Raw genomic sequence first — 19,355 nt, 5'->3', positions numbered from 1 at the left:
TAAAAGTCTATGTTTAAACTTCGAGTATTTTGGTGAGGATTGTATAGAATATCGAATAGCATGTTGTTTACATATCTGCGACATTTATAAGATCTGCACAAATTGCACCAAACGCAGGATTGCAAATATTTAACCTTATAATTTGATTTCGTTAACTATAAGAAATCACGACTGCCACTTATCGTTTAACTGTCTGACAGCAGAATCCAGAATCGCAATCCAAACAGGAATATGATTGTGAGAATACGCGGAACATCGATACAGTGCAATACTTATAAAGCTTTCATTCTAGACATGTATTATACCTTGATTAATGCGGGGCATGGTCCATTGCGGCTGAACTAAAATAACAATGACAATCTCACTTTCAGTATCTATGATTTAGATATGTCCAATACTGCGTATATCTTTATGTTCGCTGAATTTATTATTCCCTAATTTCCCTATAAAACATTCCATGAAATCTTCCACTCTCCTGTGACGTCATAAGATTTTACAAAACCAATGATCTATTTAAATTTATTCATGTTATTACCATCAATATTGTTGGAGTCTTTTTCAATGGTTATTGTAAAAAGAATCTTGTTAAACATAAAATATTTCAAAAGTTTATAAATGATTAATGTTATGTTTCAAAATATTGAACCCAAGGGCTATAACTCTCTTTATCAACTTCATTATGCGATAGATTTTCTTATTTTTTCAGAAATTTGAAATAGTTTTGTAAAGAAACTGTTTCATGAAATTATTATGAATACTATTCCATCGTTTTAACCAGTCTTTGTGAAATTTTGATAATGCTATTGAAGGAAAATTGCAATTTTCTGACATTGATATATGATTTTGTATATGTATATCTCGCATCTTAAAAAGTGTGATGACCTATATATATTTCATTTGATATTTTTTTAGTTTTAAATCTAATGAATTTAAATAAATACACATTTTAAACTTTTAACAGGTGATAATACGAGTTGGGAGTTACTTTAACTGCAGTAATTAATATGACCTTGCAATGTTACCCATGCGGTAATACTTACATTCATTGAATCTTTTCTCTTACATGTACATCTCTTTTGAAATTGACACTGTTTTCATCATAAACAATAAATACGTGACTGTTGCAGACTAGTTCGATCCGGTTTTTAGTAACATATGTCCGCGTAATCATTAACAAATATGGAGCATCGTCAAGGTCAAAGGTTGGAGGTCGCATTGGGTGCTCCGTTTAAAGTAACGAAATGGTCAACGGTATCATATTTCAGAACTTAAATCTAGTTTATATTTTAAAACAATACATAAAATATAAATCAGGTAATGAAAGTAACAATCATTGCAGAAAAAATCATAATCCGCTTGTAAAAGCGGGATATGATTTTTTTCTGCAATGCTAGCCAACTTCATCACCCGATAAAACAACAAAGTAAGCATTTTATTGCTTAATTATAAGCTGTATGAAAACTGATTTAGACACGATTCCGTGATCATGATAACTGAAGCGAATTTGAAGCTGAATACATCATGATCAACACGTGATCATGATAACCAGAGAGAATCTAAAGCTGTGCACGGCATGTTCAACACGTGATCATGATAATTAATTAACCAGAGAGAATCTGAAGCTGCGCATGGCATGTTCAACACGTGATCATGATAATTAACCAGAGAGAATCTGAAGCTGCGCATGGCATGTTCAACACGTGATCATGATAATTAACCAGAGAGAATCTGAAGCTGTGCACGGCATGATCAACACGTGATCATGATAACCAGAGAGAATCTGAAGCTGTGCACGGCATGTTCAACACGTGATCATGATAACCAGAAAGAATCTAAAGCTGCGCATGGCATGTTCAACACGTGATCATGATAATTAACCAGAGAGAATCTGAAGCTGTGCATGGCATGTTCAACACGTGATCATGATAACCAGAAAGAATCTAAAGCTGCGCATGGCATGTTCAACACGTGATCATGATAATTAACCAGAGAGAATCTGAAGCTGTGCATGGCATGTTCAACACGTGATCATGATAACCAGAAAGAATCTAAAGCTGTGCATGGCATGTTCAACACGTGATCATGATAACCAGAGAGAATCTGAAGCTGCGCATGGCATGTTCAACACTTGATCATGATAAACGGAGAGAATTTGAAGATGTACACGGGATGTTCAACACCATGATAAGCAGTAGGAATTCTGGTGCAACATTTCGGAAGTAGTCCATGTAAATATAAAACTGCCGAATAATCTTACTTCATATCGACAACAGATGGATAGTCTAAGAAAATGGCGCAACTTAGCTGAAAATGACTTGCATCAAAGAATTTCTTTTAAAGCCCATAACATGTGAAGAATTGTAAAATATTTATTTACCATTTCCTGGTGTCTGTCCCAGTGGTCCTGTTCCTGTACAAAAAACAGAAAACAATGATTATTAAAGACCCATCACATAAAAAGAGATAGATGGAAAGAAAGTAAAATAAACAGACACAGGCATATAGATAGATAGATAGATGCAGTGCAACATATCCATGTAAGTGAAATATATTATCTTTCCTCTACATTTTAATTTTGCTGGCTACTGTAAAACTACACTGTCCTGAGAATCAATGAAACATACAAATAGTGTGCTATACATAAATACAGTGTCACAGTGAAAGGTGAAGACACGTGTAAATATCAAGGATAAATGTAGAATTCAAGTGAATATATAAATATACATTTTGCAGCATGGCTATGAGTTTGTTAATACCAATTCATTCATATCACCACTGAACTTATTATTTTGCTTATCTAATTCGATTCAAATTATTTTTGCTATAACAACAATAATTATTAGCAGTTAAATTAATTAGTAGTACTTAGTATTTAGCATTTTTGTAAAAAGACAAAACACAAATTAAAAAAAAAGAAATTGTATTGTCAGTATGAAAAAAGTTCACGTGGCTATTCGAATTACATTATACACATGTGCGTCTATAAAGAATAAAAAGGTGAGAAAGTGCATTTAATTTCTAAGTGTTCGTACCTAGAGGCATTGAGAAAGGTGATAAGGAATTAAAGGCTAGAAAAAAAAAATCAAAATTGTAAAATATTATTCAAATTTCCTTCACTCGGACAACAATTTTTGACCAGGAAATGATACAGAGGAATCGGAAAACTGTCATTTGGCCTTACCTGGTCTATTCTGACCTTGACCTCCGAGACCTGCAAGGACAAAGCAAATTATCAAAAAAATGAAACAAACAATATACATGTATATTATTAGGTAACAGTACTGGATCATCTGTAAGCAAAGCATGGCTCCTAACTATTCCTAAGACTATTGGTATGAAAACAGTCGCTGAAAAAGAATACCTGTCTTCGCAATCATCATAATACAAGTTCTACTAACTTAAACTAATATAAACGTTTAGTAATACTTACACAAGTCACTTTCTACCAGAATACTGCTCAATAGATACGAGTAATTTTATGTGTGTATAAATAATGTCTGTAAGCAAGAACTTTGTCCAGACAATAAATTTGAGATAGCGAAGCAGTAGAAGTTTAAACTTGACATATGGATCGGATACTACTCCGGGTGTCCTATGGCTTAAGTCAATGTCAAGGTCATTGGTAGAAAAATACTAGGGCCTAGTTCGATCTGCAACTTTAGTAACTAGAGCTGAACCAAAGTACGACCGAATTGCCTTTGGTCGAAACGGAAAGGGTGTCACTGCGCATGTCTGGTCCACCACACAGCAACCTACGCTTACAGAATGTTGAACTTTAGTAACCCGACTGAAGGTCCGGAAGTGAGCCAGGCATGCGCATTGAAGTTTCGTAAATCAACTAGACAACTATACTATGGTTGATGATTGAACTAGGCCATGGATTCTTGTTCTGGTCATAGTTTTCTCAATGATAATTATCAGAGGTCTTTACTGATTTTAAAAAAAAAATAATAATAATATAGTTTGCGCGTGACGCGTATTTGAGTTCTTGGGTTAACCCGAGTTCAGTTGGACAACGCATATGTCCCTGCAATTAAAAGCATCTATAATCCTCGTTTGTTAATAATCTTAAGATATGTGAACAGCAGCAGCTCATGCGTGACAAGACCGTTATATGATCAAAACAAAGCTTTGTCTTTAAGAAGAATGTGCAAACCTCATCTGTTGGTTGTCCAATCGTGAGTTTCCGTGTCGTGTAACATAATTAATTATTTGAAATATCTAAACAATATTCATTATAAGACAGCAACTGAAAACTTTGGCAACTCCGCTATGAAAACATCTGTACTTAAAGATGTACGCTCATTGGCCACGTTTTACAAAACAACTTACATTTGTACGACTAAGACCAAAATCATTTTTTACAATTTATTTTATTCTTAAGGTTGGTTAAATTGTGGTTTTAATGTGAATAAGAATTCAATTACGTAATGTCATACAGGTACAGTTTCACAAAATTAATCAAGTTAACGAGTTTTAAAACTATGTAACATTTTTAGTCTTAGTCGAAAGTTCTTTTGTAAAACAGGGCCCTGGAGTTTGCGCAACAATTTGCGCAGGTAATAAATTTTACTGTGTTTTTTACATAACAGATACTTTCGTGAATGATTTCAAACTGAAAATGTTCAAATTCTATTGCATTACATAAAACATTTTTTGAAAGATTATATTTTCGGTGTAAAAAAGGAAGGAAATTGTTATACTCTATTTTCTTATACTTGCAATTTCTTTTTCGTAACAATTTTTAAAGTAAGACAGAAGTTTGATGTTCAAAATTATCAATATTAGTTAAAATGTCACAATTGATCATTGTATCATTGAATTGAATTATCTTACTTTATACTATAATACATTTCGCATGGATATCTAATCATGTTTATAACAAGCATACATTTGAATTAGCTAAATGTCCAATGTTAGGTACAAGAAACGTCATATTCAGTGCTCACTCAGGTTCATCTGTAAACACTTTAAAAAGTCTTAGACCCTATTTTTGTCTCCGATTTTGTAATACGTTAAAGATACTATTTACTTACTTATTATATTCTGCGAAAAAAATTCTTAAGATAGTCTTGTTCATGAGCAAACATATCTCTTCGCTTGTCGTCCCGTGGGGATCTAGTTTAGGATAGGTCCCCAGTACCCCCTTGCTTGTCGTAAGGGGCGACTAAATGGAGCGGTCCTTCGGATGAGACCGAAAACACCGAGGCCCCGTGTCACAGCAGATGAAATCCTCCCTGTTCAAAGGTCGTAAGCGCCGAGCATAGGCCTAAATTTTACAGCCCTACACCGGCAATGGTGACGTCTCCATATGAGCGAAAGATTCTCGAGACTCGGAGGGACGTTAAGCAACACACAATCAATCAGTCGATCCTCGCTTGTCGCCTATGACGTCACATTAAGGCGTGCATGCATTGTTTTCTTTGAAATATAAACCAGTGCCGAATCCTCGTTAGAATTTGGTTTTTATTGTTAGGCAGTATCAATGAATCTGTTTAAGATGAATCATTATTTAGCTGAAAGACAAGAATTGGTGCAGTACGAAAGCACATATATGGTGAACTTTGAAGCATGCAAATCGGTGTCAAATTGTACCTTGACGCAATGGCCGTCGCGATCGATTTGGCATAGCTAAAGTAAACACAAAAAGACAAGATATTCGCCAATGAACAATTCAATGAAAGCATATTTAACTGCCAAAAGTGAACCACGTTATAAAGTGTTTCAATAGAATACACATTCTGCTTAAATCTTAGGGTATTTTTTATCATTACATAAATCTTAATATTAAATACAAGTGTATTGAATTAAACTCATCATCATAATAAAGAAATTAGAAAATGTATGTGTCGAGATGACAGGAGTCGTATTGAATTATTACAAGGTAAGCTTTTTTGGAACCAAAACTAAATGTTATTCTACATTCTGGGAAATAATTACAGTACCTTTAGTGATATACATGTGAAGGAGAATTTCAGACATAACCGTCACACATTATCATCAGCCTTGTACGCGTGTAAGTTTTAACACTATTTGTATTTGTACTTAAATGAAGAATCGCGTATATGTTTATACCATAACTAAAGGACGATTCTGTATCATTGTTATATGTAATATAGGAAACGGGTTTACATAACTCTTCGCATTAGTTTTCAAATCATATTGGCCTTGCAGTATGTTTCATGTGAATTGTTCAATTAATAGATATTGTGTAAACCAAATCAATAGCTAAAAACTCAATAGCATAACAACTTGACTTATTTTTGACGACATGTACACATAATAGAAACGAATGTCTAGAAAGTTCAGATCGTTGATGTCTTATACTACGTGTATAAATAATGATGATACAACCATCAAATTTTGTCAAGAAATGTTTGACTGTAGTACTAAAGCTTTACTGTTTTGTTTTTGTCTGAATTTTGTACATATGCATAAGGAAATGGTGTGATATTTTCACACTGGAAGAATATTCTATGCCAAGTACTATCAATGTAATGTTTACAGAAAACTTACCTCCGGCTCCACCTAAAAACCGAGGAGGCTGTAAAAATGGATTTCCCTGACCTACAACATTTAATTTTGAAAATGATCATTATTTCTAAAATGTCACAATGCTATTGTGTTCTGTGAGTTCGGTACGTCACCGATTTTGATAGTTTACTTTCTTTTTAAAGTTTACTTGTGACATTCAAAGCGAATAATTTCATGAATGAAATGTTCTTACCTCCGGGAGCCCCGGGGAAACCAGGTCGTCCTGAAAACACGTGTATAAATTAGTTTAATTAGCTGACGGATGTAATGCACAGTGATAATTATATAGGACTGATTTCGAAATTAAAGTTAATGAACGTGTAATACAATGAAAGTATACACGGAAATCTGTCAAGATAAATAATGACAAAATAAGTGTTATATAACATTTCTTTTTGTGACTCGGTAGAGAATCATTTGAAATGATAACATATTATATAATTTGATAGTATCATTAATTGCCTTCTAAGAAAACGTGACTCTGGTGTTTCCGAGGATTCGTTTTTTTGCCCTACTCTCAATTTTGAATTCTCTACAGGATTTTTTTTTTATCTCTGTTCCTTATCGTCACCTTTCTAATTTTAAGACTACATTTTGGAGGAGAAAATAGGAAATTTATACATACCACCCAATGGCATGAAACCTGGTCTACCTGAAATTACAATTTAGATAAGCTCAGATATCATTTTACTGGCATATCTTCGTTTAAAAAGGTTTCCTTCTAAGATATTTGCCTACAATATATATGTGAAATATGTCATTATAATTTAGATAATAATTTAATTCTCTTTTTAAAATGTTTCATTTTAATTTTCCTTTTAAAAATGCTATATGACAGAGCACGAACATTTGGATTTTTATGCATTTTTGATCATATCATGGTTTTCACTTCACTCATGTTCCGATGTCGTGCGACGATTAAAGCCAATAAACAATAACAAAGTCTTCATAATTTCATCAACAGAATATAGAAAAGACGTTTATAGGCCCACAGCCTGCTGTCCAATCCTTTACTATATTGAATAAAATTTTCATAAACTTACCCAACATATACGTACATAGTCCCTTTCATCGGAGTAAAATTGGGGGGGGGGGGGAGAGACTCTTTAGAAACATTATTTTGAAATTATTCGACCGTGTTACCGGTCTTATTCAAACACCACTGAAGAAGACCGGTAACATGGTGAAATTAATATTTCAAAAATTGTGTTTCGTATACACTGTATATGCATGTATATGAGATACATTTATATACAATTTGCTTACTTTTCAGTGTTCTCGGGTACTTCCGAAGTGAGAATAAAACAGAAGAAAACGCAAAATATCACTGTATACAACCTTATTTTTGCTGTAGTTTACATTTCGGGGTTTGAACTGTAGATCAAATCTGTGAAATCAAAACTGGAGTTATTTTAACCAGAACATAACAGGATACCACGAATTTAAAACTGCGCGAAAACAATTTAGAACAAGAAACTGTGGGAAATATAACTGATGTGAATTCTAACCTGCATACAATATATATTTCAATACCTTTCATACATCATATGCGGGCTAGTTTTTCCACATAAGCCTGTTTTTGCTTTAAATAAATGCTGGCATTTCATCCCTTATTTTCTCTGGGTAACGCGGGGGGGGGGGGGGGGGGGGGGGGGGGGACATTTAACGGTATCACGTGACTGTAAAAAAGAAGAAGGCAAAACTCGAAGTATTTTAGAAAGAGATAACTATGACTGATCATTATATGTCTTATTCAGCTGTGTGTGAACATTTCACATGTCTGTTGGATTTTGTACTGAAATGGTACAGTCATCTTACAATGGATGATATTCGATGTTGAGTCACATGTCCTCCAGTAGCTATTATTAAACCCTTAACACCCCCTCCCTCAGATCTACCTCATAACTTATTATATCTTTGATGACCTGGAAAAAAATGGATTTTAAAGGTAATCAGAACTTCAGATACAGGATTTTTCGTGAATTTATCTACAAGCGCATCATTGTAATGTAAGTTAATTCCATCACCAGATAGGTTTTAAGGAGGGATAACACACCGGAGGTAGGATATGTACAATGATATTTTGAAATTGAAAATTTTCAAATCTTTTTTACTTAATCAAAAAATGAAGTAGAAAGCAATCGGGGGGAGGGGGGGGATTAAAACCCTGTTTGACTCAAACCCGAGATCTACAGATCAGCAGTCGACGCGTTAACCGATTAACCGTAATATTTGGCTAGGCAATCAAATTGAAAAGAAATATACAAATATTGCTGATATCTATATTTTCATTCAGGTTTTAGAGGAGTTATAATTAACCAGTATGACGATGTAGTATACCTCCTTAAATGCTGGTTTCCTGTGATACAGAAATGCTATTCACTATAAATATAAATTTGTGTGTATAACTATAGGTCTATACATATATATGGTGTCATTTACAATGGCTAAATGTCCAATATACAGTTTTATAAGATGCGTTCTAGCTACGAATACAATGCTATATAGATATATATATATATATATGTAAATACTAAATATCACCAGCAATATTTAAATACAATACCTCCTAACGACAAAAATGGAGGAAGGCCGCCTATGAAAAAGAATCCAAAGGATTAATTGGGTTTTGTGTGCTCTGTTAGAGAGAGAGAGAGAGAGAGAGAGAGAGAGAGAGAGACTTGGATAATCAGAAATTTATGCTCAACAATAAAAATGTAAAAGAATAATATAAATGATATAAATGATTTTGTATATCCCAAACCTCTTGGTGGCATAAATGGCATTTGTCCTGGTCGTTGGATTGGTAAAAATGCTGAAAGGATTAAAGAAAAGAGAGAGATGGTGAGTATTTCATCTTATCAAATTCATTCAAATGCTCTCTTTGACTTTATGATTCATAATAGATATCAAACTGTTTTGATACCAATATGATTTTATTTCACTTGTAAAACGCAATTTGATTGGTTCATTTGACTAAATCAACATTCTTTTTATCGAATAGAAAAAGTAAACGGGATAGTTAACACTCTTTTATAGATATATTCTAAACATAAAATGGCTATCATTACAATTTGTAAATCAAGGCAAAAACATTGAAGATGTAGATATTTCAAAATGAATACGCACAAGGCCTGGCTTGAAACATTTGTCTTTGGAATGGGTTTCCACCCCCTGAAAGGAGAAATCAACAACTACAATCAATATACATGTATGATTAAATGAAATAAACAACTATAGGCAATAAAAGATTTAAAGACCTCAATAACTACAATTAATGTAAGATTTAAAGAAATCAAAAACTACAATCAATATAAGATTTAAAGAAATCAACAGCGACAATCAATATATGATTTAAAGACCTCAAAAACTACAATCAATATATGATTTAAAGACCTCAAAAACTACAATCAATGTAAGATTTAAAGAAATCAAAAACTACAATCAATATATGATTTAAAGACCTCAAAAACTACAATCAATGTAAGATTTAAAGACCTCAAAAACTACAATCAATGTAAGATTTAAAGAAATCAAAAACTACAATCAATGTAAGATTTAAAGACATGTTCATTTTGTTTTGGAATGTGGTATAGTGGATGATATGTGCTTTTTCTCGTCCACTTTCTGATGATGTCTTTACTTGTTTCTTTCTCGGGTTTCATTAATATTTCACTTATATAAGGGATTTTTTAAACGATATACATCCGTTTAGTATATGTGTCATTACTAATCATGAAGTTTCCATTCATGTGCAACAATCTGAATGTGCGGTAGGGTATTTCAAATGCAATACCTTAGAGAGTGCAACCAATTCATGTGCATGAATTTTGTTTCATTCATTTTGTGCAAAATACATTGATAAAAAAGCATGATTTTACAAGCATTGCCAGCAAGCAAATAAGCAAAACTACTCACTGTTTACCAAGATTTCCAACATCTGTTTAAGTCGACAGCTCTTCAGCTTTTTATTAGTTAAATAATTTAATGTTCACAAATTTAAATTCCTTGATCATAATTTGAATTTCCTACCTCTTGGCGTTGCTGAGCGTTGATCACCTGACGGTAAATTGGCTGTAAGCGAGCGTGGAAGCAAAACTTCAGGCTGAATAGCAAAAGCACGCACAAGTGACACCGGGACCCCCACCCTACGGACTCTCTCCCGAGGGAGGCGGTCCCTGTTAGCTTTCAGTATATCTGCTGCCCCGTTGGTCAGAAGCAACATTTGGCCTCTCTCACCTAAAGCTGGGACTCTAAAATTGTTTGGTTGGGGGAACCTCTGTTGTAAGTTCTGGGGGAAAGCTGGTGTTTGTTGTGCCCTGATACTTGGTAGCTGCGCCGGCGCTGATTGACCACTCAGGATGTCCGCACCGGACGGAGTACCCCCTGCATTACCATTATTTCCGCCGTTAGGTTGCCATTGTCCTTTTTTCCAAAAAAAAAAAATAATATAGCAATAGTGATTTAAAAGAATTTAAAATTATCTTTATTTGTAAAAATGGTCTACGTAGATACATTGTTCCGTAACAAAGCCAGCGTGCTTACCTTGAGAAGATGGAATGAATATCAACAGTCCTATTATTAACGATAGGGACATATCTGTGTTCTACAGATACTAGGAGACAGGGTTTTTTTTCTTCGGTTTCTTATCTGTTGATTGATCTGAAGGGGAAAAAAATTAATGTATTCTGATTATCCACTAAATACTGTTAAGAACTTGCATTATGCATATTTGGAAATTTAGAAGTGCTTTTCAACCAAGGAAGCAATCCAAAACTAAAGAAAAGCAAGTTTTCACAATATTAGAAAAACTATAGCAGATATCTTCATGACGTAGTATAACATTATATAACGCCATAGAAACATTGTGTTTACTTCTCTAACACAGATTTTGATTACATCGCAAATTTAAACAATCGCTGATTGGCTAATTTTATCGTGATATTTTCATCAGATTCCCAGTAATGTGTACTAGATGATCCAAATGTTCGGCGAAGTGCGACGGTAGACTTACACTCTGACATGCGAGAATGGCGTTATTTCAATGATCTTTTTAAACTGGACAAAGCAATGTCGAAATCTAATTTTCTAAATTTAGCATAGAGTGGACGGTCCCGTCTTCTGAATCCATTAGGAGATCATTCGAGGTTGGTTTATATGTACCGTTAACATCCAGTGTTATCCATTACTTAAAATACATCATTCTAATCAGTCAAATTAATGTAGGTCACCACAAGATTCATTACTGTCGGAAGCATCTAACCTTTATACAGGTTTTTAAACTTTATAAATGTTTTAAAAATATATGGGCGATGTTTTGCTGAAAAGCTATTCGGATAACAATATGAATATCAAATAGAAAAAGAATTACTGGTAAATATTAAAGTTTCAGAGTTTTTCTTTTAATATTTCTATTTATTTAATTTTTCTTTCTTTCTTTTTTTTTTTTTTTTTTTTGTTGTTGGTAACATCGTAATAACTTGCTGTTCCTAGTGGAAAATATTTCGCATTAATCTCCAAGCTGATATAAAATTTTCATCAATGAAAACAAAACTAAATTTAGTTACCAAAATAGAGACTTCAAATAAATGTAGAAAATCCTGAAATTATAGTTTTATAGATACAACAACAAACATATATATATATATATATATATATATATATATATATATATATATATATATATGATTTTTTATTTTATTGTTTACACAGACTTGAACATTAATGTGTATATTTTCGTTTGACAAAAGTTTTTTTTAAAGATATTGCTACATGTAGTAGTAGGTGGTCGCCTCACAGAACTGGAAGAATTGTGAATGAACAAAAGCATAATAGATTATATAAACTTTATTTATATAAGATATTGAAGAATAATTTCTTTTTTATGTGCATGTAATGAGAATATATATATTATCTGAGAGAATATTTTGTAAATCGAATGTACTGAACAACACAAAGCGTGTGAATCCTCATTAACAAGGTGTGCTACTAGTTTATTTTCTACCAGCAGTTCTAAATGCACAATCCATCACAAACTGGATAAAAAGCGGAACTGAATACGAGATCATCTACGTTTACGCGAACACAGGATTTTCTTTGAGTCCGTTTTCTGTAAGGTTAGGTCTTGTCGGATTATTTGAGTCCGCTTTACATAGGATTGGGTCTGATCTGTTTCTTTGATTCCGGTTTACAGATTGGGTCTGATCGGTTCTAAAGATGGACAATGGCTGCACGACTGAATGGGCATGAAATCCCGAAAGACATCAGACTTGACTGTGATTCACGTGACTGTGTTCCACGTATCTGATAGCGAAGCGATGCTTGGCGCTTTAAAACAATAGTGCGTGGAAATTTGTATACAACTGTAGCTTTTTAAGTGTTAAAATGGTAAAGAAATGTGTAAATTAGGAATATTTATCTCTCTCTATCTATCTATCTCTCTTTAAATGACCAGTGACACGAACAATTAGATTGTCAAACTTTCGGGACGACCTGTCCCTACTCAGAACAAACGAGGAAAAATATGTAACAAGACTAAAGATAGTAACAGCTGGACAAAAGTATTTACACTGCAAATTCCATGTTTATTGTTTTTGACTTATACATGCATGTCTTCTAATGAGTGAATTAGACACGTCCTATTCGTCCCATCACCTAATCCACTTTGTGGATCTGACACTTTAATGTATGGAGTGTTCAAAAACCTTCTACCTGAAATTTGATTTATCATCGTTCTAATTGACTCTTGCATAATTTGAAAAGTTTAGGCGGAAGTGATCCATGAAAACAATTTTCTGCGTAAGACTGCTAACAGCAATGCCGAAATATGTCTGAAACATTCTGTTCTACCACTAATATGGGGAATGTTAAGGCTATAATGGTGCTCCACATTGAATAAGAACATACATTTCACATCAAAATCGACGAAAAGGTTCATATAATTAGCCTTTGTGATTAGTAAATAGTTGTAATTAGTTTTTATGATTTGGTTCATCTTCTCAGAAGGCGAAAATGTTTCCCCAAAATTGGAGGCAATTATTTCATTCTTAAAATCTATTCTTATATGTAAGTATTATTGATAAACATGTGTATTTCTCATTGAATCGAAAGTCTGGCTAATCGTCAAAATGTTCAGTTACTTGCAAAACCGCATAGCATCCCCCCATAATTCATCTCATTAGTTAAGACAAATGGATAATTCATCTCATTAGTTTAGACAGATAGATAATTGATTTAATGACCCTGACTACGCATTTTTAAAAACGATTTATCACATGATATGAATAAACATAAGTTTTAGTATTTGTGTTCTACATGTAAATTACAAGTATAGCTTGAAGTATTTAATTGGTGACTCCTCCCGATGCTCTTTATCAGTTTGTCTAGACACCAGGCAGGATTCCCTCAGTCGCTCAGAAATACCAGAATTTCCCCTGGTGAAACGTTTCATGACCTATAGTTGGTATTCCCCTTTGGAAATTCTACCGTAAAGTGTTATCTCAAAAGTGAAAATCTTAAAACTGATACAAATCAACGATAATTTCATTACACTTTGACAAAGATAAATCACGAGCGCTCAGAATAACAAGGAAACGTCAGGACTGCGATATTGAAAGCATAATTGTATCTCGTGATTTCAATTATTACACCTTTTTGTCAAATTAAATTTCTGGTCATGCTTGCGTTATAAAAACTGCTGAATGGCAAAACCGGCAATCGTTAAGGATATATGTTGACGTTTCCAAAACAGAAAAAAAAACCATGATTCACCAATTTTAGATATACATGTACATGTGTATCGGTAAAACGTGAATCAGTGACAATGAAACGTGAAGAAAATCTCATGAAGTTTCTCAACATTTTCTAATTTCCATATAGCACAATGTTGTCAGTCTTACCTTTAAATGTCATAGAGAAATTCCCTATCATATGGATACCCCCTCCGCCCCTAATCCTAATCCGTAGTCAAACTTAGCATGCAAAGAACGGTCTAACAGTTGATATGAAACCCCTACCCGGGGTTGAACTCACGACCTGTACAACCAAATCTCCTAGCAGCGTGTGATCAGCTCACTAGACCGCTTGACCATCTAGACAAATCAAAATACTTAATTTCGACAACAATGGAATTTCCATATGTATGCGAGATAGAGGGCTCACGGCGGTTGTGGCAGGCCAACAGGAGATGCTTACTCTTCTTAGGCACCTGATACCATCTCTGGTGTTTCCTGGGGTCCGTTTTGCTTTATTCTCAAATTTGTATTTTTATAGGATTTATAAGATTGATACATATCTACGATGTTCTATCTTCATTCATGTGTCGCTTTGATATATTCCAGTACACTCGAAATAAAAGTCTCTACAAAGTCTTCCCTATCTGCTTCATACTTAGATATTCTATTGAACATAGATGTTGACGGAAAACTAACAACACAACTATATGACAAACGAGATGACTTCAGCTTCTCCGTCGTCAAATCCTCATATCTATGTAGCAACTTTTCATCATCACTTGCATATGATGTGTATGTCCCTCATATGTTCTGCGTATGATTAAATTTTAGATTAAGGCAGGCTACTGACAAATAAATTGATGTTACAGGGGTTTCGATAATCTCATTTAAAGTCAGCATTTTGCAAATTTTATAGTCGTTAAAAATACAAACTCTCATTGGGTCAAATGCTGTCTAGGTGTACCATACCAATTGTTAGACCGTTCTTTACGTACTAAGTTTGACTACGGATTTAAAATCCGTTTACCACTTCAAGATAATGGGGTATCACCAATCAATAGGGGATGCTTACTCCTCCTATGCACCTGATCCCACCTACTGTACCCAGGGCTCCGTGTTTGCTTTGCTGTCATTTTTGTATTCTTTATAGAATTTATGAGATTGATCACGGTTCGTTATCTTCACTTTTTCATTTTTCGGAAATTAATCGTTGACAACTTTTGGATTTTCTCTTTCATGGTTAACAAAACATTTATTGACAACAAAGCAAATTCATTGTTTATTAATTTCATGTCAGTATTTAATCACACATAAAATAAGTTATGGCTTATGATTTAAAAACCTATGATTAAGCAATAAATTGTACAGGAATATCTTTATAAGACATTTTCCTTTCAATATTATTTACGACTTGTTCTGATGAATGATATAAAACGCAAGAGCAGTTACACACGGTCCCCTGCTGACTGTGTTCTGTGCGAGTTTTTTCTGTATAGCTACAATGATTAAACGAAGTTCGCTCATTTATCACAGTTTCTTCTATTGATCTAATAAAAAATTTACAGGAGCCCCACAGTGTAAAAAGCTTATTACAAAGACATTCATGTGTAAATGATGTACCTCCAAAACGCGGGAAATACCAACAAGTTCCTATTTCTGCCACAAACCCTTCTCTGGTGAATAATTAATAGACACATAGCAGGTTACGATGCCTCAACGGCCGCTCACGTAACGACGTGGCCCGTGTTCAATGGACGGCATCTCTTTCTCTGATTCCTTTCTTAAGGTCATGGTTTTACAATGAAAGGTCTTATTAATCACAAAACATAATGAATTACGATCAGTCATTACTGCCTACAAGGGATGACATAATTCTGACCGTTGTTGATATTCATTGAAACATTTAAATGGATCCGGTTTCCGCAATATATTATCCTCTCTCTCTCTCTCTCTCTCTCTCTCTCTCTCTACATGCTGGTTTTGATGTACTCCACAAGAATGTCGTTTGGTGTTTTCTAATTTGACAAGTATTTCTGCATTGCAAATTTCGTTGAAAAGCTGGCGATATGTCATGCTTCAGCGACAAGTCAAGATTTATTATCAAATGATAAAAATTCTTCATTCATTTTAGCTCACGTGAGCTGATATTTTACGCGAGACAATATGAAAGATTGTAGCCATCTATTGTTTGACATATGTTTAAAATCCCATTTTCAAATTCTTCATCTTAACCACTGGGTCAGTTTCAACCAATTTTGCAACAAATCATCATTGAGTAAATGGAATTGAAGTTTTATCCAGCGAGGGCTCACTCTCCTGTTTTAAGGGAGATAATAAAAAGAGTAAAGGTAGGATGCAATTATTTTCAAAAGAAAAAAACCACACTGGGTCTAAAATTAATTTAGCGTGGATTGAATATGTTAAAACCAGTCACTCCATGTGAAAATAGAAGCGTATAGTTTTACACAGGGTTCCAGTGAAACTGAGAAATAACATAAAGATATTCTTCTACGGAATAACGAGTCCATAGATTACATCCACCTGCATGTGATGTAAATCAAATTTGTTCAAATAATGGTCCGGATTGAAAAGGGGTCAGAAAGGGGCACATTGGAATATATATTTCTAGGAAGAGGGACTATACAGGCTACAAACCTTTCATATTCATTCAATATACTAAATAAAATATTGTTTGGCTAGGGAATACGAAAATCTTTCAAAAACAAAGTTGGTAATAACAAGACTGCATATCTAAAAAAAAAAAATAAATAAAAAAATACACACGTAGTATAGATTATAAATTGTCCAAATACTTATCACAGAACCTGTGTAGATTAACGGTGGAAATGTACACATTTTCTATCGGTCTTTTAGAATCCATTGAAAATGGCGACGAGTTAGCAACGTTCTGTCAAAATGACAACCATGTTTCCTACTGTAAATAATATTTGATGAAAAATTCTCAAATCGGTGGCAGAATTTGACCTTTACTTTAAAAGATACTTTATCTCGTGTCAACCAAATAAGAAATATTTTTTGTGTCAATTTCTTACTTTGTATATGGTTTTCAATGGAAAAAAATTTCAGATCTCAAAACCTTTTTCTCTTGTTAACCAAGTATATATATTAGCTTATGGTTAGTTCAAAATCGCGGTTCGGCTTGTTGTATATGATATATTGTTTATGAAATAATACAAATCGGCATTGCTGCCTGAGAAGCATGTTATTGATATTCTTTGCACGTCAAGCAGGCGAGGTCTTTAAACATTCATTAGCATTACATGATTACAGGTCGCAAATGGAGTTATAAATAATTATTAAATTCTGAATACATTCGTCAAAACGATCAAAAGAAAGAAATGTTTATTAAAAAACCGAAGTGTGTTTGGGGGGTTTTGTTCCTGGATGACGAATTGTGGTTGCACCGATCATTGACACCATTGGGAGTGTTTCAACTAATATAGAATAATGGGTTTATATATGATTGCCTGTCAAAATTGATTTTACGTAATAAGTATGGTGAATAAAACAAGTCTTGTCGATATATTGACAGCAGCACGAACAAATTTTTAATTTCATATACGTTTATTACACAGACATGAGACAGCCATTTCTCACCCATTTTCTTTTTCCAAAAATCACTCTTTAAAATTAAATTATATTTACTGGGTTTTTTTAATTATTATGAGTAGGTACCAGATATCACATGCATGAAGAGATATATAAGGTGCAGCTTGATAATTTAGAACGTTTTGAAGTTTGAAACCAAAATGGGTAAACATTTCCCCTGGCACTTAATTGAATTGGACATCTATCACTCGACATATTACCAAGACATGTGAACTTGTCAAACCTAATTAGGTTTCGTAATTATCTTGCCAAATAACATCTCGTCCGGAAAAAAACCTATAAAAAGTGATGCTCTTAGTTGGTAACAAGTGGACAGATTTCCGTGTTTCAGCTTGGACTTTACAAACGATCCATGTTATCCTTGTACAAATACCCCCTGGTGTCATGTGAAACAGCCACTTCTTATAATCTTCACAGTTAAACACATCAATTTGGAATTTTACACAATTGACTTGTCATTGTATCTCTCTGTAGTGGCCCTTATCTGGCCTATGTAATTAAGTATAAAATAAATTGATTAGTTTTTGTTGATTGACAGAAAATAATCATCCATCTATCATTTTATAAAATATCGAAGTCATTTCAGTTTCCAGTTTTATATAGTATTTTAAGCACAACGCGGAAAAGTAATTCCGATAGTCTCCCCTTGTTAAAAAAGGTCCTACCTTGTTTGTGTTTCTAGTCCTTCAGTAGTCTCCCCTGGTAGTATTTCTCGTGATCGTATTGGGTCCCTATTTCTTGTCTAGTGACTGTTGTCTCTCAAGCGCTGTCTTCTAATAATTTACCTGCATTCACTCTCATTACCTCTCAATCCATCATCGAAATGACGTAGTACGTTTTGACAGTCGTCTCTCTATCTCGTAATGTTTCCTTTCAAATTAAATAAAGACACGTGCATTGATAGAGAAGGGTTTGAATTGTGGTAATCGCCCAGCCTTCCATCTTTTGTCTTCCCTTAAAAAAAACAATTAATCATTAATTTTTAGTCAATGATTATGACATTGCGGAAACGAAAGGAGAGTAGGGTTAATTTTCTATATTAGGAACCGTTCGTTCTAAATTAAATCAGTCTTGAAATTTTTAAAATTAAAAGTTTTTAAATACAACAAAACATTTATAAACATGACGTAATTAATATCACAAGAAAATTAGTCATTATGAATTTTTAAAAAAAATGGTTATACTTAAGGTTAAAAAAAACTGCTGTACATAATGTTTGCAGCTGAAATTACCATAGCACAAGAACTTTTTTGATCATTGTTATTTTTATACAATCTGTCATGAATAAACAGGCGAAAGTGAAAAATATTTCTCATCATAAGTTTTAGATGTATCATAGCTTAACATGCTACTCAAAGACTCAACGTTAGGGTCTTCCTTCACTATAGTAATTCCATGGGGATCCGGGTTAGAATAGGTCCTCAGTACCCCCTTGCTTGTCGTAAAAGGCGACTAAAT

General features: G+C 33.7%; 1 protein-coding gene across 33 annotated transcripts in view; it reads right to left on the bottom strand.

The window, feature by feature from the left end:
* Positions 1-18,990, bottom strand: part of LOC130051876 (collagen alpha-2(IV) chain-like) — a 46,621-nt gene extending 27,631 nt beyond the window's left edge. For 19 of the 33 annotated variants that reach the window (XM_056154929.1, XM_056154909.1, XM_056154912.1 and 16 more), the window contains exons 1-14: positions 18,563-18,990; positions 11,080-11,196; positions 10,774-10,959; positions 9,664-9,708; positions 9,299-9,349; positions 9,101-9,130; positions 7,160-7,186; positions 6,728-6,757; positions 6,517-6,567; positions 5,596-5,631; positions 3,182-3,211; positions 3,033-3,068; positions 2,378-2,410; positions 306-341 (exon numbers count right to left, since the gene is read on the bottom strand). In XM_056154929.1, the coding sequence (XP_056010904.1) occupies positions 306-341; positions 2,378-2,410; positions 3,033-3,068; positions 3,182-3,211; positions 5,596-5,631; positions 6,517-6,567; positions 6,728-6,757; positions 7,160-7,186; positions 9,101-9,130; positions 9,299-9,349; positions 9,664-9,708; positions 10,774-10,959; positions 11,080-11,131 (643 nt within the window). In that variant the 5' untranslated portion in view covers positions 11,132-11,196; positions 18,563-18,990. The remainder of the gene's footprint in view (positions 1-305; positions 342-2,377; positions 2,411-3,032; positions 3,069-3,181; positions 3,212-5,595; positions 5,632-6,516; positions 6,568-6,727; positions 6,758-7,159; positions 7,187-9,100; positions 9,131-9,298; positions 9,350-9,663; positions 9,709-10,773; positions 10,960-11,079; positions 11,197-18,562) is intronic. The other 14 variants (XM_056154915.1, XM_056154932.1, XM_056154922.1 and 11 more) reach the window with 7 other exon arrangements.
* Positions 18,991-19,355: the final 365 nt, after the last annotated feature.

Source organism: Ostrea edulis, chromosome 2 (genome assembly GCF_947568905.1).
Source record: "Ostrea edulis chromosome 2, xbOstEdul1.1, whole genome shotgun sequence".
NCBI classification, from domain to species: domain Eukaryota; kingdom Metazoa; phylum Mollusca; class Bivalvia; order Ostreida; family Ostreidae; genus Ostrea; species Ostrea edulis.
Note: the sequence above shows the minus strand (reverse complement) of the source record. Positions and strands in the feature narration are given on the sequence as shown.